This window comes from Haliotis rubra, unplaced genomic scaffold (genome assembly GCF_003918875.1).
Source record: "Haliotis rubra isolate DU_JTF1 unplaced genomic scaffold, ASM391887v1 Scf570, whole genome shotgun sequence".
NCBI lineage: Eukaryota > Metazoa > Mollusca > Gastropoda > Lepetellida > Haliotidae > Haliotis > Haliotis rubra.
The window spans coordinates 136,927-160,600 of record NW_025767269.1 but is presented as its reverse complement, the minus strand read 5'-3'; the positions used below and the strand labels follow the sequence as shown (position 1 = coordinate 160,600).

At 42.2% G+C, this 23,674-nt stretch overlaps 2 protein-coding genes across 2 annotated transcripts; both read right to left on the bottom strand.

Moving 5' to 3' along the window:
* Positions 1-2,748: 2,748 nt before the first annotated feature.
* On the bottom strand, positions 2,749-6,213 carry LOC124254329 (tripartite motif-containing protein 2-like). Its single transcript, XM_046688250.1, has 2 exons — positions 6,077-6,213; positions 2,749-5,422 (listed from the first exon to the last, which is right to left on the bottom strand). Exon 2 carries the CDS (start codon positions 5,398-5,400, stop codon positions 3,214-3,216), a length of 2,187 nt encoding a protein of 728 aa, XP_046544206.1. The 5' UTR covers positions 5,401-5,422; positions 6,077-6,213; the 3' UTR covers positions 2,749-3,213.
* A 2,123-nt stretch (positions 6,214-8,336) lies between these two features.
* LOC124254344 (uncharacterized oxidoreductase YjmC-like) lies at positions 8,337-23,193 on the bottom strand. The gene is made up of 12 exons (XM_046688262.1): positions 23,001-23,193; positions 20,522-20,629; positions 19,548-19,628; positions 18,045-18,106; positions 15,687-15,740; positions 15,097-15,195; positions 14,545-14,610; positions 13,838-13,907; positions 13,550-13,668; positions 10,339-10,434; positions 9,563-9,673; positions 8,337-9,130 (listed from the first exon to the last, which is right to left on the bottom strand). The coding sequence occupies exons 1-12, from the start codon at positions 23,164-23,166 to the stop codon at positions 9,083-9,085; spliced, it is 1,080 nt and encodes a 359-aa protein (XP_046544218.1). The 5' UTR covers positions 23,167-23,193; the 3' UTR covers positions 8,337-9,082.
* Positions 23,194-23,674: the final 481 nt, after the last annotated feature.

The window sequence follows — 23,674 nt, the reverse complement described above, 5'->3', positions numbered from 1 at the left end:
AGGATTTCTCTCCAGATGAAGTGTACGAACACACCCTGCAAATCGAGATCGAATCCTCCGAAAGATCGTTCTTCAACAAAACCGACAAAGAGATTCGTTGGAAGAAAATACAGGTAGTGGCATCTCCTATAGGAAAGGAGTATCTGGACGAGCGCAGGAAGTAGAGAAAATAGAGAACATGTCAGAATACGAAGAATATCTAGAACTACAAAGGGCTACAAAATCCATCGTCCAGGTATCATCGCCAAAAACGTGTAGACTTTCCAGAAGGGATCTATGCCATCCACAGGTTTGCAAAACAGGTGTATGATGGGACCGAGCGAACTATCCTGTATCTACAAGCGCCAAAAATGGAGCGCCAAAAGACGATGTAGACATTCCCGTACACAGACATTAGATGGATCGTACGAATAGAAACTACAACACAACGCCACCTCTAGAAGTACAAGTCCACAGACTGTTTCCATAGCCGACAGCAAATAGTCTAGTCTTGCCCCAATTGTATAGTTTTCTAGACAGACCCTCTGACAGCTCGCCTAGTATTTTTGCAGATGCACAGTCGCGGGCTTGGGGTTGCAAAGGACGAATGGAGTCGTAGACTTGTCTAGGCCCGTTTTCGTATTCCAACTGCTTTTCTTGGAATTCGTGGTACGGAAATTAGGGCACACGCCCGGACGAAAAAAACAAACGCATGGTTCGTATACCCTACTACAATACTTTTTTCCAAATAGGCTGCATTCCACACATCGACTTCTCTACTCCATATAGTGGGGATCCCCGGGTTTGGCCGTGGAAACTGGTTTGGGCGTTTCTGTCTTCTTGTCGACCGGTATGTGGGCCGGCATTCTAGCCTGTGTGCTGTGCTTCCAGGTCTAGTGGACGACCTTCAAGAGAAACACGCTGGCTAGCGAAAGGGTGGTCAACGTTTTGGCCGATTCTCCTTGTCGATATCCAGACGTTTTTTTCTTGTTCCTCCTCGACGCTTTCTATTTCCGACAAACAAATTTGTGGTTTGCTCTGCACGAGCCAACAACATCGTGGTGGTTTGTTCCACACGGGCCTTGAGCCTCCCCAAGCTGTCATTAGAAGTCCTGGACGGTGGGCACAGTCGACGGTTCTGCAGCAGCCAATGCGTCTGTGCTGGAGGTCGATGTCGGATTTGGATCTTTCTCTCCGGCGGGCAAGAGGGTGTTGGTAGATGGTTTTGTGGTCGTATTTGCAGCTGTATTCCATATTTTGCGTAGTCGATTGGAACCGATACCAAATCGTTGTTTCGTTTCTTGTGCCGAGATTTCTGCATGCATCTTGCGAAACTCTTCCACTTGGTCTTGCGATAGTTGTGTTTTTGGAGGCATTTTTTTGTACTCTATATCTACACCATTGTCTATATGGAAAACTAGGTAGAACCTAGGTACAAACAAGACAAACTTGGTGCAAACTAGGCAAACTCCTAGCAAACTTTTAGCAAACTTCTAGCAAACTTCTAGCAAACTTCTAGCAAACTTCTTGCAAACTTCTTAGCAAAACCTAGCAAACTTCTAGCAAACTCTAGCAAACTTCTAGCAAACTTCTAGCAAACTTCTAGCAAACTTCTTGCAAACTTCTAGCAAACCCCTAGCAAACTTCTAGCAAACTTCAAACTTCTAGCAAACTCTAGGATTTGCTTGGATTGTAGTAGTTGTACTCTGGACGCTTCCCTTGTGCTGCACTATGTCTTTGCGAAAATAGATACCCAAACACGTAGAGGCCGTCGACAAAGGCTGGAAGACTGGAGAGTGGTTGCAGGTGGGTTTCCCCGATATTTCCGGCGAGATAGTCTACCATCGAGATATCGGACACAAAGTTGTTGTCGTGTATGTTTTCCAGTAGGAGGTGGTGTGCGATCGATTTGCTGCACCGAATGCCCATTTCTTGGAAAGTTGCTGAGATTTTGTTTTGCCATAGTTGTTGTCGGAGTGTATCCTGTATACTGTAGCAACTCCATATGTCTAATTGGAAGTTCGAGCAACCTTGGTGTCGGGTCGAAAAAATTGTTGCTGAAAAAATGGGTAGCCCTAGCGAAAATAAGATTCTTATAAAGGAAACTCTACTAGGCATGTCGAGGTCTAGTCAGTAGTTGATTTGTAGTTGCTGAAAAAATGGGTAGCCCTAGCGAAAATGAGATGAGTGTCTAGGCTGGCGAGCTCGGCTGTACATCGAATGATGTCTCTGCTCGAAAATCACTATTTTATACTTGGCGCTGGGAGCGGAATTACGTAGAAATAAGCCTATAAGAGGAAGTGGTCAAGAACCATCATTATATAACTGCTAGATATATGTGCAAATTCCACGATGTTTAGTTTCATGATTTGTGGCAATTGAAATCGCATTTTATTTCAAAATCATAGAGTGAGAATGACATTGTATGGTAAATAGGTTGGTTAATATCCTGCATTAGAATTCCGAATAAACACTATGTATCTAGCTCACAAGGCTCGTTAAATGCAATGTTTATTCCTATTACAGGATTTTAATCATCCCAAAACACACGAGTGTGATAACCTGTATATCTCAAATATAACATGTGTTACGATGTGTCATTATCTGATATCAACCAGGCGATATGTCCCGCGGAAGCCCGTTTGGGACGATAAAATGCCATTTTATCACCAGCGATTGTCTGATGTCTAATGCATAGTCGAGTGTACTGATACTCAGACCATGATATCTTGTGAAGGTGCGACCCAAGATGGATATAGTGCACACACAAACATGTAGAGTTCAGTTTATTTCATATAGGTCATGAGCCAGAATACAAATCTTTACATGAAAAACATTAACCAAGCGCATACACGATGTACATTGCGAAGAGATATATACAAGTAGATCCCGACCCAGTCTCCACACAGTCCCTACCCTGTCCCCACCCAGTCTCTACCCTCTCCCAATATAATTGATATTTTCAAATTAACGAATTGTAAGCGTTAAAATAAAAACAAAGGCTAAAACAAAACTGTCGAAACTTCGACACATCTAAACCTTATTCACATCATAACAGCCTTGTGGTTAAAGCGTTTGCTCGTCACGCCAAAGACCCGGGTTCAATTTCCCACATTGGTACAATGCATATGTGTGTGTCCCCTGCTGTGATATTGCTGGAATATTTCTAAAAGCAGCGTAGATATACTCGCTCACTGAATCACATCATGGCTATCAACATGTTGAGTGCTCTGGTTACAGTGAATGTACTTTGCAATGTCCTCCGATCTCAGCCACGTAGAGATGACCACTGGGGGAAAAACAGATGGCCTGACACGAGAAGACATTATCCAAATGACCAGAGTAGTCTCCCTTTGAAGTCACCCTAACAACGCCGCCATCTTGAACAATGTACACATTTCCGAGTAAATCGCAAGAAAGGTCAGACACGACTCTACATTTAATAAAGTCGACAGTAGCTTGACATGTTGTGCTTCCGGTCCTAGATTTCCAAATGAGATTTGAATTCGTAGAATCCAGTATCACGAAACCTTGATTTTGGACAACGCTGAAGGGGATATCCACATGCCGACTGTCGAACACGCTGAAGGTCTTCATGACCTTGCCCTGGAGACTGAGTATGTCTAAACTGGACGTGTCTGTGCACAGCGCTGCCGTCATTCCAGGGCGGTAATGCATGAGACGAGAGTACGATTTGATTGACTGAATCGTGTTGACAATCTTCAGTTCCTTTCCAACTGAAATAACTACAATTTTCTTTTGCTCTGGGAAACTGACAAGTGCTCGATCCTCCGAAGCAGCGGCTAATCCATGTGGTTGATACTGGAACGATATACTAGAACAGAGTCCGTCGTTGTTAAATATTTTCACCGATTTATTTGCCGCGTCAGCCACCATGAATAATCCCCCTGATAACACAACAATGCTTGTGACAACAGGCAAGGACTCGTCGTCACCAGTACTCAACAGAAATGTTTGCATCACACTGGACGGGAGGAGCTTCTTTTGTGTAAACGCGTTTTCGTCTGAATCAGTATTTAGGTCAACTACAAGTTCATAGCCGCTGTAACTATTTCTAGGGCTTGGCACGTTGTCAGGAACCTCGGGTGCCATCACAGGCTGGACTAGCTCTGCATCACTCTCCCCACCAGGGAGGGCAACAGGGGCTGAGTTCCTGATCCGTGAGGCGGATTCCAGGGACTGTGTATAGTTGCCTCTCCTTGTCGACCGTACTGTAGCATTTGGTTGACCACTGTCTCCACCTGGGTTCCGAGTGAATGGACTCGTCTGTTGTTCATCGACTCTCCCAAGTTCCCCTTTGCTCCAACTTTCGTCAAACCAGGGAACGGAGGCCGATCTCAGCACTGTATTTGTGTGTTGTCGAAGCGCCACTGACTCCGCTTGACACGATGACATGCAATCAGATGACCTTGACCTTGGCACGGTTACCGAGACTCCAGCAGAGGCAGGAACACTGGAGTTGTAGAAGTTGACAGAACCAAGACTAAAGTCTTTATCGAGACAAGAGAAATCGGGAGTGAACGTTATCCTCATCCTTTGAAGTTTTTCTGCTGAACTAACAGATGCCAACGTCTTCTGTATCCTCCTGGTCAATTGTTCAATGGTGTCAGAATTCTGAGTCATTGTCTCCATAGCAGCAGAGGTTAAATTCCTGAGTTGTGCCAAATGATCCTTTGCTTTAAGATGCTGAGTCTCAAGACCCTTTGTCAGAGTTTCATATTCCGTATCCATCCTAAGAAGAAGATTCTTCTTTTCTTCTTCTAACATTGTATAAAACCTTGTAATATGCTCATGGATTCGCCTCCTCACCTTTTCCGTTTGACCTGTCAAATAGGCGAGTTCATCTTGTATGCATCTTTCTCGATCCTGAACTGACGTAATTTCAGTTTTGAGCCTTTCCACGAAAATGCCTATGTCTTCTGTTGGCGACTTTCCTTGTGATACGAGCTTGACTACCGAACAGTTGCTATGTTTAGAGAGCATACATTTTCCACAAGAGGTAGCTTTACAGGACACACAGAACATGTTGAGCGGGCAGTCGGGATGGTCCAAGCACCAAAAGTCTCGAGCATCTGTTTGAAGACCCCCTGCAGCAGCTACTGGAGACGCACTTTGTGTTCCCGAAGCTCTTTTTCCCATGAGTTCCTTCATGAGAAAGTTCCGGGGAAAGCAGTCCGCCCATGTGGAGGGTGGTGCTCTCTCTGCAGGGACTAAAGCGAGCCCTCTACACAGTGGGCACAGGAAGGACGGTGGTGAGAGAGTTGCGGAGTAGTTGATGTGCTGTTGTAGACACTGATGGCAGAAGCAGTGGAGACAGGGTAGTGACCTCGGATCACTGAAGCTGTCGTCGCAGATACTACACACAAAGAAGTCATCGTCCAGTTGGATCGTGGCGGACATCGTTGTCCTTGGGTGTCGTCATCTGAAATCAACGAGTCAGTATAGTTGTACGCTTTTGTAGCAATATCACGGGGGTGACACTAACGCCTCATGCATTTAACATTACAAGTCTATTACAAATCGAACCAGGATTGATAAGCTAACACTTTAACCACTGGGCTACCCCGCCGCCTTATCTGAACTTTCTGAGGGGTACACTAATGACCACCCTGAACAGGATGATAAGACTCATTATCCGCGATTGGTTGTACTACTAAGATAAGGAAAACAAGAGCATGGGACCTACAAAAACATTCAAGGTCATTTCTAATAAGTATGTTGTGGAACCCGTGTTGGCTGAGTGGGTTAGACGGCCGACTTCCTGTGCTGGCGATTAGGTGCCTGACTCTGAGGGTGTGGGTTCGAGTCCCGGATGGGACTCAACACCCAATGAAAGTACTAGAAGTTGTGTTTTACCGAGAAAGTGCTATCCCAAACATAGGATAATTATGTTGATAAGTGAGTTATTCCAGAAGCTAATATTCATGATATAAAATACGATGTGCCGTGACTTTAACAGCACATCACACATTTCAGAAAAAAACGTCTATATGGCATATAAATAGGCTTATTATTTTATGGTAAAGACATATTGTAATCGGCATGGGTGGCACAGTCGATATGGAGGGGTTCTTACCTGACTGAATAACACAAGGATTTCAAAACAGCATTCCCTTTGTTATATACACAGCTTGTAGGTAATGAATCTCATTGTGTGACGCTGCTCTTTGAACTGTTGGCTATCAGGTGTGTTGCAGCTGACCTACATGTAGCAGTCATGTCGGTATTTATCTAATTACAATATGACGCTTATCGTATGTCGTGAGTTGTGTGGCTGGTACGCGAGTAAGCTACATATTTACCTGGAGTAGGACTTGATGTCGAAATTGTGAAACAAGCTGTCCGTGGTACTTGTGGTTCGTGATATGAGGCCGTTCAAAATAACTCTGACTGATGTATACAGGTATATCTGGTCATTTGATTTGGTCAGTAAGTGTTTCTATGAGTGAGTGGCCAGGAATACGACATGATCAAAGATCAACATCCATGCGTAACAAACACCCATTTCACTCTCACGACAACGTGGTATCTGATATTTCGACACCTTATATTGTATTGTATATGTAACGTTCCTATCATTAAAGGGCGGTGGGGTAGTCTAGTGGTTAAAGCGTTGGCTCGTCACGCCTAAGACCCGGGTTCGAATCCCCACATGGGTACAATGAGTGAAGCCCATTTCTGGTGTCCCCCGCCGTGATATTGCTGGAATATTGCTGAAAGCGGCGTAAAACCAAACTCAAATCAGTCAGTCCTATCATTAAAACATGTTATATATCCCACGTAATGTGCATATCGTGTAATTGTAGCGTTCAGTCACACTCCGGATGAGGGCGGTGGGGTAGCCTAGTGATTATGCGTTCGCTCGTCAAGCCGAAGACCCGGGTTCGATTCCCCACATGTGTACAATATATAAGTCCCTACCCTGTCCCCACCCAGTCTCTACCCTCTCCCAATATAATTGATATTTTCAAATTAACGAATTGTAAGCGTTAAAATAAAAACAAAGGCTAAAACAAAACTGTCGAACCTTTGACACATCTAAACCTTATTCACATCATAACAGCCTTGTGGTTAAAGCGTTTGCTCGTCAAGCCGAAGACCCGGGTTCGATTCCCCACATGTGTACAATATATGAAGCCCATTTCAGGTGTCACCCTGCCGTGATATTGCTGGAATATTGTTAAAAACTAAACTCACTCACTCACAATCCGGATGAGTTGTGTGTCGTGTTTATGTGTTCATGGGGTATCCCTGGATGAGAACCCTTACACAGCAATAACGGGAATGGGCGCCGAGCTACATTTCGTGTTAAATCGCCCTACCTTAAACGAAATCAGAAATCGACATCTTCCAAAATAATTTTGAGAATATCCTTCAGTTGTAAAATAATCACTTACGTCTATAAAATACAGCCTATCAGTATAAGCGTATTAAAGAATATAAACACCTCAATAAAATAGTTTAAATAATGTTACTAGGATATATTTGTAAACCCGTATCTGCTCATTCCTGTTTATATCTAATGTTATTAGTTTTATCATTCGTAGTATTATTGCGGCCTACGTAGTATAGATTGAAAAAGCACAGAGCCAGTTTTACTCCTACATGTTTTCTATAATCTCTAGAAGTAAAATGAGTGAGTGAGTTTGGTTTTACGCCGCTTTCAGCAATATTCCAGCAATATCACGGCGGGGACACCAGAAATGGGCTTCACACATTGTACCCATGTGGGGAATCGAACGCAGGTTTTCGGCGTGACGAGCGAACGCCTTCACCACTAGGCTACCCCACCGCCCCAGAAGTATAATGATGACACTTATGAAACATGTAGGAGTGAAATTGACTCTGTGTTTTTTCAATCTAATTAAATATATCTAACTCTATACTTGTGAACATAACATTTTATGTAACTGTATACTTTGTACATACATACGCACGCACGCACGCACGCACACACACAAATACATACATACATACATACATATCCTTGATTTATGAGAATTAACATGACGTGACTTTGCAACAACCGCAGCGATCCCTTGTCATACGTCCCTACTGTGGACTCATGTGTCTCAAGGATACATGCAGTACCACCATCCTCTCTCAGAGCGGTGACAATCACCGATTATGTTCACGTTACCGCGGAATGAGTCACCTACTATTGTTCTGTAACACGATATGTCACATGGAAACAACACTTCAATGATTTATTGATTCCATCACACATATTCACACACAGCTGCTGCAACAGCCATCACCATGGCGATGAATGTTTCAGCCGAACACCCTTTCCTCGCAACAATGTAATTCTGGGTAAAACACAACATTAACTATGATTTCCACACAAACATAATCCCTTTATTGGATTTTTAAAGCCATTATATTCCGATCCTTGGTACTAAAGGTACGAGCAGCCCATTTGTCCGTGGCGTTACAGTTCGATGTGGAGAGTTGCGTCCCTTAGTGGTGCCAGAATCGGTTGATTGTGGGGTTAACTTACAAATGAACCATGAGTGGTAATCGACAAGGGCATGCTTCATTTGAGGTTCACCAAATACTTTTAGTTAATACGTTGTGACATATCTGGAACGCTGTTCAAATCGGCATCAAACAATACTCAGTCACTCACTCACTCACACACACACTCAACCTTAGTAAGGGAATATAAAGATCCAGAAACAGATATATTGAGTATATCCTTGTATACCAGCAATCAACGCATCAGAAAGGATAGATCAGCTTCTAGACTATTCCTTTGTAGCATAATGGAACAAATCTTTTGTCAGAAAATGCCTGAAACATTGAGTTTCAAGCATTCAAAAGCTACCTGAATATTCATTGATAGAGGGCACACCTACAATAACGAATTCACGTCATCTTGGCATGGTAATCTTTGGCGGAAAGTCTGTTATTGTGAAATATGTATCTTGGTTAAATAGCACAAGAACACCCGTGGTGGCACCAGGGCTGTTAGAGGACCTGATTAAGGGTAGGGGCATAGACAGGTTGTGGAGGAGCAGGCAGGTGGTCGGGGTGCGGTAACAGGAAGTGTTCCACTTTGTAGCAGAGCACAACCCCATTATCAAAGTGGTTTCATTGGTGCGATGTTCAAGCTTCCCGCGAGGTCGTTCTGAAAAATCAAAATATAAAAGCACAGGTCACATAACAGTCACATGATCTTCTTCATGTTGAATTGTTTTCACGTAACTTTCTCATCCAAAACGTACACATTCGTATGCATATATTGGCATCTGAATGCACAAGATCGTTAACAGATCTGAGTGTAATTCAAATCAATGATCATCAGATCCAGGAGTTACTAAGGGCCGCAACTCCATATAGTGAGTGACGCTTAAACCACTCTCTGAATGAGAGAATGGGCAGGACTGATCTCAGGCAGATACAGTAATACGAGAGTATAACGTGTATATACTATGCATAGAACAACAACAATTAGCTCAGTCTACCGTGAAAGGAAAATGATGCAGTCATGTATTATATCGTATTATTTATAAATATTACAGACACATGCAAACGTGAAACATATTGAAATATAACTTACAGCAAATTTGATCTGGTTAGGATGGTATGGTATTCCTCCCAGGGTGTCGCACTTCGCCATGTGTTTCCTCTCTGGGTCTCCGGGCACTAGCACCTCGCTCTCTCCTGCAGCCTGGCACAGCACAGAGTACCGTTATAACGTGCTGATACAATACAATGTGCCGTTATGTGTTGGCACAATGCAGTGTACCGTTATAAAGTGCAGGCACAATACAATGTACCGTTATGTGTTGGCACAATGCAGTGTACCGTTATGTGTTGGCACAATGCAGTGTACCGTTATGTGTTGGCACAATACAATGTACCGTTATGTGTTGGCACAATGCAGTGTACCGTTATGCGTTGGCACAATGCAGTTTACCGTTATAAAGTGCAGGCACAATACAATGTACCGTTATATGTTGGCACAATGCAGTGTACCGTTATAAAGTGCAGGCACAATACAGGCTACCACTATAACGTGCTGGCACAATCGATTGTAAGTGTATACCCAGATTCAAATACTGTAACCATGCAAAACTGAGTGTACTCGTCTCTTGCCATAAAGCAAGCTCATCGGTTATGTAGTCTGTTCTGAAAGACACAAGCCTTGGTCACTAGAGACTTATTCTCTCCCGGTTAAGCCACAGTAAAACAAACTTTTTTTAGTGACATGTCATGTTTGGGATTCCCTCAGTGAGACAAGGGTTGGTCCAGGGGGACCTTTAATGACCGTAGCAGAGATGTATTGTGATGCCAGAGGACACAATTCACCGATTCTTCTCAAGAGACACTTACAGGTTCAAGTCCTCGGCAGTGGTCCATGAGCTGACTCATCCGTCCCTCAAAGCCTGGGGCGAAGACGCTGGGGTCAAGGGCGACAAAGCACTGGCCCTGTAAAATACGTTATCGTTATATAGTACGTAGTAAGCCGTGAAGGATACCATAGTCGGGCAAACGTGACAGATCAACTTGTGTCAACATAGTATATCGTTTGTTTGCAGTAGCCTGTTTGTAGGTCATTTAACCGTAAACCAACAAACTGAGAAACCTGTACCCGTTATGGAGGGAGTGGTTCTTCGAGGCCGACTGGCACGACACATGTAAATAGTCCATCTACTGATCGAACATTAGGAAACACCCGGGTGCAGAAGTGGGTAAAAAACGTATGTGTAAACGAAATTATAAGAATTGAATGTGACTTTGTGTGTTTGCACTGAAAAATGAACGGTGTCAAAGCGTTAAACTCGCTCGTTCACACGAGTTTGAACAATGCTTTGACATCGTTCATTTTTCAGTGCAAACACACAAAGTGACATTCAATTCTTAACTGAACGCTGCTAAATGTCATTTAAAACCGAACGCGGTGGTAAGTAACCCATGCTTGTCGTAGGAGGCAACTAACAGCTCGGGTTGTCAGGCTCGAAGACTTGGTTGACATTTCTAATACGGACCCTCGTTGAACGGGATACTTCTTTATACGGACATTCGTTAAACAAGATACTTCTTTACACGGACACTCCTTAAACAGGATACCTCTTTATACGGACATTCGTTAAACAGGAAAGTTCTTTATACGGACATCAGTTGAACAGAATACTTTTTTATATGGACACTCGGTAAACAGGATACTACTTTATACGGCCATCCGTTTAACAGGATAGCTCTTATACGGACTCTCGTTAAACAGGATACGTCTTTATACGGACATTCGTTAAACAGGATACACTCGTTAAACTGGATACTTCTTTATACAGACACTCGTTAAAAAGGATACTTCTTTATACGGACATACGTTAAACAGGATAGTTCTTTATACGGACACTCGTTAAACAGGATATTTCTTTATACGGACACTCGTTAATGCGGATGCTTGTTAAATCATAATCACTTAACGCGGACGAATGACGTTAGTGCAGCCGACACGAGTGGATAACAAGACTGACTGCTACAATGTGTCAACACGTGACACCTGTTCCCCATTGATTACACATTAGTTTCGGGCTACCGACGTTCGACGTTCGTACATAGGAAAATGCCATTACATCTGGCTATGTCCCAGTGGTGTCAGCCCGATCTGTCGACAAATGAAAAATAGGATGTTCCTAACCGTCGACAAAACAAAAAACCCGGAGTGTCGACATCGCGTGGTCAACATACCGTGACGGTGTTAATTAATGAAAGAGAATGTTTGCTTAGTGGTTTGCAAGTGGCTATGGTGGCTACAGCTATGCTCGTATCATGAGTAAATGAATTAAGTTGATTAAAGATAATGTCTTTTTAACAATTTGCAAGAGAATTAAGGTTGCAAAAACAGACTATTATTTTGCGTTATGCGAGTGGAAGGATTACCATTACCAACTTGGAATCATTTTGAAAATGATGGACACAGAACTAACAATAATTTGGAAGGTTGGCACAACAAAATCAACAAGTATGCCATGAAGACACATCCGAATGTATTTGAGGTTGTGCGAATGCTACAAAAAGAACAGTCATCTACTGAAGTAAAAATTCAGCAGATCCAAGGACAGCAGAGAGATCCCGTCCGTAGACGTCGCAACCGAATCATCGACGCTAGGATTCGATCCTTGAAGGCCGACCTTCTTGCCGACAGACTTACTGATTTGAATTACACAGACCATGTGTCAGAGTTGCTGCAGCTTGGCTGAACATTCAGATTACTTTAGTGCACATATAAAGGAGTTTTGGCAAGAAGAAATAACTGGACTCATGTTTTATATATTTATTACTTATACACCTGCAGAAATTACTTATTTATATAAAACACACACACACACACATATATTGTGTGAGCTTTATGAAATATATTACAAATATGTTATATTGTGTGACATATGACACATGCATGATACATATGCATGTTGTTATATTGACTGAATAAATATATTGTCTGCTATATATAACAGACTCTGTTTTAATTGGATTGTTAATTTCAAGAACACTGGGAGTGAAGTCACTCATGTAGAACATCACCTCCCTTTCCCGGACTGTCGACAAGTAATTTGGACGGATTATTTCTTGTTGTCGACAGTCCGGGCATAAACCGTCCCAGTTTGATGGTGAATACATCCAGGGCCGACACATCCAGACTGGGCATAACGAAATACGGATATAGAAGGGTTTAAAAACTCCATGTAGACATTAACTGAGCAGATTCTGTAACCCAGTTTTCTGTCAAATATCACGGGAAGTCAAGTCAGTGCACACAGGATCTCGTTTCCTGCGAGAATCAACGAGAATACATGCTGCACGACAACACTCCTCACATGGACCTTGGGTACTTCGTCAGGTTACGGGGCGGTGGGGTAGTCTAGTGGTTAAAGCGTTGGCTCGTCACGCCAAAGACCCGGGTTCGAATCCCCACATGGGCACAATGTGTGAAGCCCATTTCTGGTGTCCCCCGCCGTGATGTTGCTGGAATATTGCTAAAAGCGGCGTAAAACCAAACTCAGTCAGTCAGTCAGTCAGTCGTCAGGTTACGAACTAATGTTGGACTACTGTAATCTTGAACCTCTTGGGCGGTGGGGTAGCCTAGTGATTAAAGCGTTCGCTCGTCACGCCCATGACCCGGGTTCGATTCCCCACATGGGTACAATGTGTGAAGCCCATTTCCGGTGTCCCCCGCCGTGATATTGCTGGAATATTGCTAAAGGCGGCGTAAAACCATACTCACTCACTCACTTCAACCTCTTACATGGATTCTGACGCACAAACCAGCGAATTTCCGATACAACAAACAAATCTGAATATCATGACTTTCGCTGGACTTCATTCAGGAATCTATTAACAGGTTCAGTAGAATCAATACATACAAGAACCTGTTCCGGGGAAATTTGCAAATCATGTTTTTTTAGCATTCCTTCAGTCCTATGTACATTTATCATTAATAACGACTTCCTTGCGTATTCAAACATGAAAGGCATGCCACGACAGATATACTGCAGACATATTGTGTGTTTTGTGACAGATGTGCGTAGGGACTTACAAGGTTCGCTTCTCTGTCCGTTGTTTTCCACGTTCTGATGTTTGGTCCAAAGGCGGAGCCTCCGAGAATACCACAGAACAACTCCACCATCATGGACAGCCCGTAGCCCTTGTAACCACCTGTAGACAAGGAACACATTATACACCTCCCTCAAGTCGCAAGCAACACCCGTGAGATACCGCGAAATTACCCTCAAGTCGCAGGCAACATTTACAAGATACCGCGAGATTACCTGCAAGATGCGGTAACATCCGCGAGATACCACGAGATTATCTGACGCATACTCACTGCACTCCTCGGGTCCACCCAACGGCATGAGGCCGCCATTATCTACAATCTCAGCGGGGTTCGTGCACGGCTGAAAAAGACAAATTTAATATAAGTCTAAAACATACTTCCTTTACAAACTCAACGAGTACCCAGATTTTAACTATACAGAACCATGTGGCATCAGAATACACAGTGTGGCATCAGAATCCAATATGTATGTGTGTGTCATGATGAGTACTCGACTTACAGACAATATGTGATTAGCGAGCATACCGTCAACCTCATCATGGGGCTTCATTCTATTCTACTAACAAATTAATTGAGAATGTTGAATCAAAATGATCACCTGACCATTCAGTGTGCCAGTGTCGTGTTATATTGCTGGAATATTGCTAAAAGCAGCGTAAAACATACTCACTCATCCGCCTGTCTATGCTATTTACGTACTGACGTCATTCATTCACTTGTTTTAGGTCACCTTAGTCATATTCTAGCAATATCAGGGAGGAGGACGCCAGAACTGGACTTCACACATTGTACACATGTGTGGAATCGAACCCGGGTCTTCGGTGTTACGAGCGAACGCTTTAACCACTTGGCTACCACACCGCCCCCTTCACCTTTCCCCCACACCGAGCTGACGCCGTGGCGTATCTCTAGGAATATACAGAGCTTCGTTATTTCCAGTTCCCACAGACTGCTAGGAACTGGTGTAGGTTTCATACCTTTCCGTCTCCGTCACTTCCCCAGCCGACCGGCACATCGATACCCTTTCTGTCGTTCAGCTCAACCTACGAATACATAATTAAAGACATAAGTGATAGCACATGTATGTATTCCAAATCTAAGTCCGCTAACCAAACTGTTATCATGTACATCAACCTGGCAGTAAATGTGTACATAGCTACTCAAACTACGGTTGGTGGTCCAATACCCACCCCCCACGCCCCCTTCCGAGACCTGCCATAAGACATCCACAGATGCTTGGTGTTACCATGCCTGGCCCTCGTCACACCTGAATAGAGCAAGGACTAGCAGGCTTGGCGTCAGTATACTGTGTGCGAGCGTGATATCAATGCTTAACTGCGGCATTGCATCGGAGTCGGCTTGCGCCATGAAGCCAGCATTAGTCCGGAACAGTACATGCACGCGTACGCACCTACGCATACACACAGACACATCTCATCTCATCTTTACAACATAACAGTATTTCTAAGATATCTCAAGTAACACGATTTAGATTTTACAAGAAATTAACAAAAATAGCATGTCAATACCTTGCCGAGAGCAACTGATGTCGTAGCCATGTCCAACACGTAACTGTCGCCGTTGTTGGCGGGGGCGGCGACGCTGATGGGGTTGGTGCCGAGAGTCCGCTGTGACACAGTACAAGTCCTAGTTTTTTAACATCTGGCTTGCCTCTTAAATCCGGCTGGCATATGGTCTGATATATTTAGCTGAAGAAGTCTAGGAAAACCCTGTTGTAGAAGTTCCGGGTTCGACGCCCCATTAGATTAATATTATTCCGCAGAATACATCATGTATGATGTCCACTCGAGAAGCCCCCGCCAAGACATAAATGCCTCTATCACCGACGTAAAATAGACACAATTATAAAATCGACGAAACTCTTTCCACATCAATATGAAATCCATAAGAGTCGTTTGTACAATTACGGCTCTATCATGAGCATATGTCTGATTGTATGTTTAACGACACCCTGACAGTGCTCATTGGCTAAGATACACACATTACCGGTCGCTATCAGAACAATTTTCCTACAATAGTTGCACAATGATAAAATATCAAAATATGCACGTCTTACACATATACAAAGTATCGCGTTATAACGAAATGCCATACTCACATCTTTGGCTCTAGTCGGTACCAACAAGGGCGACGTGTTCGTGAAGGCCATTCCCTGCCAATACGAAAATCAGCCAGGGTGAGGTTTAATCTTTATACGTGTGATTGAAGTCAATGATGGAGATCAGGACCGTGACATTTGAACAAAATAATTGTTTCACAGAAATTCCCCCTTTTCTCGATGATAACGTGAGATACCAGACGGAACACTATACTGACCATACCAATCTATCATTTCTAAAGCTGGCTGTGGTCCAGTAAGTCCACGTTATAATGATACCCACCATTTATTTGCAGTTGATGATGCTGACGTTCACAACGATAATCGCATAAGATCCATTAACCTCCTTGTTGTTCGCTTAACCATTACTGATGTTTATTTAAAAATCGTATCCTTACTTTTTCGCATGTACCGTATCTCAAACAAATCGTATCTTTTCAATGTCCGCCAGCGACATGATCTTGATTTCCAATGTCGGTTTTTAATTTTACGTCAGTATTGTCATACAGAAAGCCAGCAAACAACACTCCAGTGAGTGAATGTTGCTTTAAGCCGCAGTATGTAATATTCCCCTATTTGTCCCTGTGGCCTATTAATAGTCCAGTCCACACATGGAGAAAAAACAGCCACTGAAATCGATTTACAACATAGGGCACGTCGACCTGGACTGGAGGACAGCTGACAAGGCGACAATACATAATGAAACCGTACACCACAGAGCTGGGATTGTCTTCAACCCAGGCCATTAAAGTGGTGAAGGGATATTGAAATACAGCTGTGATGACGTACATCAAGTTCAGACATACTCTACACCCTACTCCACAGAAGTACGCTCATTTATAACACAATTTCATAAAATTAGCTAACAATGACATATTAACCTTAATAACCGTCACAGCTAAGTGTTTAGAGCAGTTACAAATGTCGAATGCGATAAATATTTATAAGAAAGAAGGCAAAGTCATCAATATCCTCTGCAATGGTAAAATACCCTTCATGAATATGTCAACTAGTTATGACTCTGTCAAATGTTACATTGTTCTTCACATTGATCTAATGAAAATATATATATGTAAACTATATACTAGCTTGTATCAACAACAGACTGTCTGAGTGCTTCCACGGTTTGATGTACCTCAGTAATGTTGATACTGGAAATAGAGTGCTACCATTGATTTATGTCATTAGGTGCTTGAATACCCACAAAGTGGAAGGAGAATATTGACAAGTTTTAAAGTTCTGTTCCGGAAAGGAGCACTACCTCCAAGTATTGTCAAAGTCAAACTTGTTGCCATGGAAACGCAAAAAAGCCAATTTTATACAGAAATACAAAAGTGCCAAAAGGCACCAGTTCACCACCAGACCGATCTATGTGCAAAGTTTGGTGAAGAAATATTGAACAGTTTTTATGTTCTGCTCCGGAAAAGACGAATTTGCACAGACGGACAGTCCCAAATAATACCCCAGCAAAACGCGTTACGGGGGATAATAATTAATGGAAACAGGTATGCATTCAGGTCTTCATGAACTGATTGAGTAAAAGACAGATCTACATATATTCATCTCCTGTCATCAGGTGACATAATGCATGTATCGACTTGAAAAGAGTGGTTTTGATGTGTGCTATCTTGATTGATTACACTCAGAATGATCTGAGACTGGGGAGGATATTGTCACTGATTGTCACTGACAAATACAGCGTCGAGACTGGTGGTTCTCTCGAACATAACAGAACTACACAACTGTTGAAAATTGTTCAAGTTTAACACATGGTATATTTTTTCGGACTACACTGAATAAAGTCCAGATCTAGTACTATTGATGGGTTGAGTCTCCGAGTCAGGCACCTAATCGCCAGCACTCAAAGTCAGCAGTCTAACCGATTCAACCAGCGCGGCTTCCACAAAAGTATTGGTTAGGCGGCTGATTTTGTGGGCTGGCGATTAGGTGCCCGACTCTGAGGTTGTGGGTTCGAATCCCAGATGGGACTTAACCCAACAAATGTATTATAATCTGTTCTTTACTAAGCAAGTGTAATTCCACTTATAACATATGTTACATTCGACCACTTTCTAATTGGCATTGTGTATGAACGGTTCAAGTTATCGAGACACGAAGACATGGAGTCAACCACGCGATCGGGGGATGTCTGGGCGCATCTAATAGTGAATTAATAAACGAGGGAATAATTAGGTTTAACGCCTCAGTATTTCAGTTATATCATGCCGTGTCAGCTTGGGGAAAGCCGAAGTCCTGCCAATTACAGACCCAGTGGTATGGATGACGAAATGAACCTGCCAACAACAGCAGACAACAGCATCCCGTGGAAGCTTTGTTCTAAAAGTAACTGTAGTTTACCACTAAACCTTGTTCCGTGGCCCGCATTGAGTACCAGCCGGCGATGCCAAAATGGTTGGAACCTGAGCAGAGAAAGCAAGAAATGTTACGTGTATTGGAAACGTATTACATGTACATTGTATATTGTTTGTTAGTATATTGTTTACACAACAGTTTTGTTTAAAACCTACACGACAAGTTTCCAGCTATATGATGGCGTTCTGTAAATAATCGAATCTGGACCAGACAATCTAGCGAATGATATCATGAATGTCGATTTACACATTTGGGATGGGATGACATGCATCAAACAAGTCAGAGAGCCTGACCATCCGATCCCGTTAGTCGCCTCTTATGGGTTGTTGAAGACCACTTCTAACCCGGATGTTAAGTTGTATCACTGATGACGTCATCTATGACACAAACAACAAGCGGGATGAACAAATACCGAGACAAGATACATACGAGTTAGTCAGACGTGCATACTTAGTAACGTGTTGCCAATGCACGGACACACGTGGAAACGTGCTGTTCCATATATTATCGTGTAGAATGACAACTTGTCAGAACATATAGCCACAAGTAGGTCGAGAGCTAACGGTATGCTATAGAGAGTGAAACCGTTTCTTCCCGCGAATAGTCATTAGGAAACACTAATATGTACTCTCCAAACGTATACAGAGTGTCTACATTAGGGCATCATATAATACAGGATAATAGAGTTATGTTTGTTTCAAGAATTTATCAGAAAACACTGCGATGTCACATGATTACATATAATGGGTAATAGTGCATGGTCTTTAAAACAATTGAGGTGAGGTGAGGTTAAATTGGGTTTAAAGTCGTGCTTGAGAATATTTCGCTCATATGACGACGTGTATGCGTGTGTATGTGTATGTGCGGCTGCTTGTACTAGCCCAGACTGAAGCTGGTTTTATAGTGCTAGCTCACTGTGATACCATGCCGCAGTGAAGCATGAATACCCTACTCAGACACATTATACTGACTCCGAGCCGACCAGTCCTTTTTGTACCCAATAATGCCGAGCGCAAGGCAGGGACCAACAAGTACCATATTTTAACGTCTTTTGGTATGACGCGGTCGGGGATCGAACCCGCGACCTTCCGCTAAAACAATTGAGAGGAGGTGGGGTAGCCCAGTGGTTAAAGCGTTGGCTTGTCACGCCGCGGGTTCGATTTACCATGGCTACAATCTGTGAAGCCCATTTCTAGTGTCCCCGCCGTAATATTGCTGGAATATTACTAAAAGCGGCATAAAAATACACAGGTACACACTAACTCCAAACAATAGAAGCTCAATCACTGAATGAGTGTATCTGTACATAACAATTGTTCCCTGTTGTACACGTTGAACCGGAATTTATGTGTTTCCAACTGAAAAAAATATTGTTAAAAGAAAAAACAAACATATCTGACACATTGTCACCGTGAGCTGACTTGCACATAAGTTAAATATAGCAAAGTATTGACATTCTGGTAATTTGCTATCACTGACATGTCTTACCTTTAGCCACCACCCATCCTATACCAGCTTTCTTGGCCTTCTCGATGGCGAGGTCTATACAAAACCGACCCACCACTGGACCTGTAGGTTGGGTAAAGTAAAACATTGTTACTGTTTAATCTAAATGGGGTACTTCGCACACCCACAAGAATTTTTCATTTTTCCTCAACACATCATTTCACTGAAATACCTGGTTTCAACATCGAGAAATGCACGTGTATAATACCTTCTGCGAACAACTATATCTTGTGAGTGTCACTCAACTTCGTTTGTCTATGGTAAATCACACTGGGAAACAAAAGCCATGTTAAGGTAAAAATTGGCTATGATTCGTACTATATGTTGGTATTACACTTTCTCTGTAAAGTACAGAGTCTTGTACTTTTAATAGGTTGAGTTCCATCCGGGGTTCGAATCTTAATAAAGTCAGGCACCTATTTGCCAGCACACAAAGTGAGCCGCCTAACCCACTCAGTCAGCGTGGCTGCTTCCACAATAATAAATGTCTGGCAACTGCTAGTCAACATCAAAAACTTTGTGTACCCATCTGAAAGGTATAAATTGGCACGGCTCCCACGACCGAAAGCTATGATTACACTCTGCCATAAGAAAGTGGTCAAACTTAACATATATTGTTAGACTTCCATTTTCGTGGAAGTCGCTTTGGCTGAGTGGGTTAGATGTTTCTTCAGGTGATCAACAGACGAGCTTTAGCGTGTGTTTATTACGGGTCCCTCCAGTTGAGCAGGGATCTTTAAGTAGAGATTTCTTATGAGTATGGAAACATGTTTTGTTGAATAAGATAACAAATTCATTTTTATATCTTGGGCGATGTGTGCTGTTCAAGACAATTTAACGAACATCCACAATGGAACGCTGTGTGTTGCTATGCCCACTGGACAAGAAAGGTTAACTCCAGTAGTTGCACGGGTATTTTTTAATCATATTATGAAATAATTTCACAAAGACGTTACCCAAGACGTTGTTGCCATTGACGAATGCTGTTGCTGCTGTCTCCTTGACAATTTCCGGAGTCTTGTCTGTGACTGTCATTGTTGACTGCACATCACGCACGTACATGTCTGCAGAGTCAAGAAGGAATCTAAACTGACGCTCAAATAAAAGTACACAGCTGGTGATTTGGGATTTTATAGATAAACATGAACGTAGATATTTTGAAAAGCGTTTGGATTTTGACTTTTACGTCACACACATTGGGTAGATTTTGCCAGATCACTACACAGATCAGAAGCCGCCATTCCTCTGTGTCCTAGCTGAATGTGTGTTGAATGTTGAATGAAGGACAATGAACTGCAGCGTATGAAACAAGCAATACTGACTGACTGACTGAGTTTGGTTTTACGCCGCTTTTAGCAATATTCCAGCAACATCACGGCGGGGGACACCAGAAATGGGCTTCACACATTGTACCCATGTGGGGATTCGAACCCGGGTCTTCGGCGTGACGAGCCAACGCTTTAACCACTAGGCTACCCCACCGCCCCTAAACAAGCAATTCATAAAGTACAATCTACATCATTATGTAAATGGACTCGAAGTAATTGTTACTGATGTACATATATTTATGAATATATTTAAGCTTTTAGTGATTTTGCATCAAACATGCATCATAGCTGATTGTACAGATCTGAATAAATATTTTTTAATAATAATATTTCTTTTCGATTGCACGTTTGCCCTGCAGCCATCTCTACCAGTATTATATATTTTCGTAGAAGTGTGGCCTAAAAAGTAAATCTAGGTTGTCAAAATGTATACAAATATAAACAAAAAATAAATAAATCATCAGGAAACTGAATGTACTGAAACATTATAAAATCATTTTCTTTTGTCGAATACGAATTTCTATACGCAATATTTCAGAGATGATAAAGCCTGCCATGTTTTTATTTCATCGAAAAAGTATTTAATATGATTAAAGATTTCTGTATATTTATATTTGTCGGTCTTGTAAAGCAGCTACAAAGTGTCACACCTAAACAGAGATGCCTAATTTAGCCCAATTAGTATTTTGGCCAAAACTGACGCAAAAATTAGTCCTTTTTGGCCAAAATTAGTATTAACCTTTCCAAAAGGTTTTCATTGTTTTCATTGCTTGTTACTAACAGTGTACTCGCTTAAATCAGTATTTAGTATCCACATATAGCTTGTTACTAACAGTGTACTCGCCTACATCAGTATTAAGTATCCACATATAGCTTGATACTAACAGTGTACTCGCCTAAATCAATATTTAGTATCCACATATAGCTTGTTACTAACAGTGTACTCGCTTAAATCAGTATTTAGTATCCACATATAGCTTGATACTAACAGTGTACTCGCCTAAATCAGTATTAAGTATCCACATATAGCTTGTTACTAACAGTGTACTCGCCTAAATCAGTATTAAGTATCCACATATAGCTTGATACTAACAGTGTACTCGCCTAAATCAGTATTAAGTATCCACATATAGCTTGTTACTAACAGTGTACTCGCCTAAATCAGTATTAAGTATCCACGTATAGCTTGTTACTAACAGTGTACTCGCCTAAATCAGTATTAAGTATCCACATATAGCTTGTTACTAACAGTGTACTCGCCCAAATTAGTATTAAGTATCCACATATAGCTTGTTACTAACACTGTACTCGCCTAAATCAGTATTAAGTATCCACATATAGCTTGATACTGAATCAAATGTGCTTGCAATTTATTGTGTATGGTACATATGCTGTTTGATAGTTTAATTTTATGTATTTTATTAAAAAATCTTACATTTTACTGCTATCGTACTGTGTTGTTGTTTCGTAACGAATACGATAAAATCGTATGGGTTGGCATCTCTGCCTAAAGCATGAAGATAGATTAGTGTCTTTGGGTGGATAAGGAAGTATGAAATGATAGCAAATGTACCAACATACAGACTGAGACATAGAAACACACACAGATCTACTACTGATGGTAAAAGGATAAACTGTCTCACGAACGCATACACGCACGCGTCCACACATCACTAGTCCTTGTTCTAAAGATCGAGAGCATTTAATCTACCAAAGAGTATAGTATAGTCCAGGCCGATGGTTTTGTTTTTACTGTTCCCAAGTATTTTGTCCATCATTTTTATTCGGACGCCTGTTTGCGTTTAGAATTTCCGTCCTGGCATCATATACTTGTCGCAGGACGAGGAGGGCAAAAGTTCATCTCAAGCGCTGTTCAAACAAAACTAAGAAAGATTGTTTACAACATGTAATGATTCGAAACTGTTTCTCTTAGAATTTATTTAAAAGTCATCTCACTGACAGTATAAATTCAACTAAATACATCTGCCTGATGTTTGATCATGTGTTATCTAAAACGATTTATGCGTCTTCTCAAGTCACAATCGAAAACCGCTGATCAACGCCCATCATCAGTACACTGGTCCACCATATCGAATGAAAGACTTACCAAGTCTGTTCAGTCCGTGACTGTAGTGGCCTCTGTAGTCTGCTGCAACAAGCAGGTCAGCCAGTGCACGTGCGTCGTCTTGACGCGCACCAACAGTTGTCATGCAGCGCACGACAAAGTCGTGGAACTCTTCGCGAGGTATGACGCTGTTGCCCTGGTCGGCCATTGTGTATAGATCTCTGCCGAGATCCTAGCACACTTTACAACACAAGCTGGACGGCGTGACATTTTAAAGGCGCATCGTCACTTGTTTTTACTGTAGTTTGTGCTTTAATAAATGTTTTATAATTTCTGTCGTAATTTCGCCTTACCTAAATGCCAAATTATATATTTACGTGAATGTGTGAATGGGTTGTGTGTAGGGGTATGGGGGGTGGGGGTGCGGTGGTAGAGGGGAGGGGGCGAACGTTTGGAAGTCATCATTATGGCAATATTTTTTTCTGTGTTTCTCATCGCCAGACCGACAGTAAATTAATTGGTCGCCGACAAGAAAATATTTTTATTTTATATTTCCGCCCACTCGAACTCGAAAACATTACCACTGTTCATAAAATCGCTTCCTCGCCGTGTCTGTGCTAGGATCAAGGCTGCAGAGTGAGTGAGTATAGTATTACGTCGCACTCGCCAACATACCAGCTATATGTCGGAGGGCTGTAAATAATCGAGTCTGCACC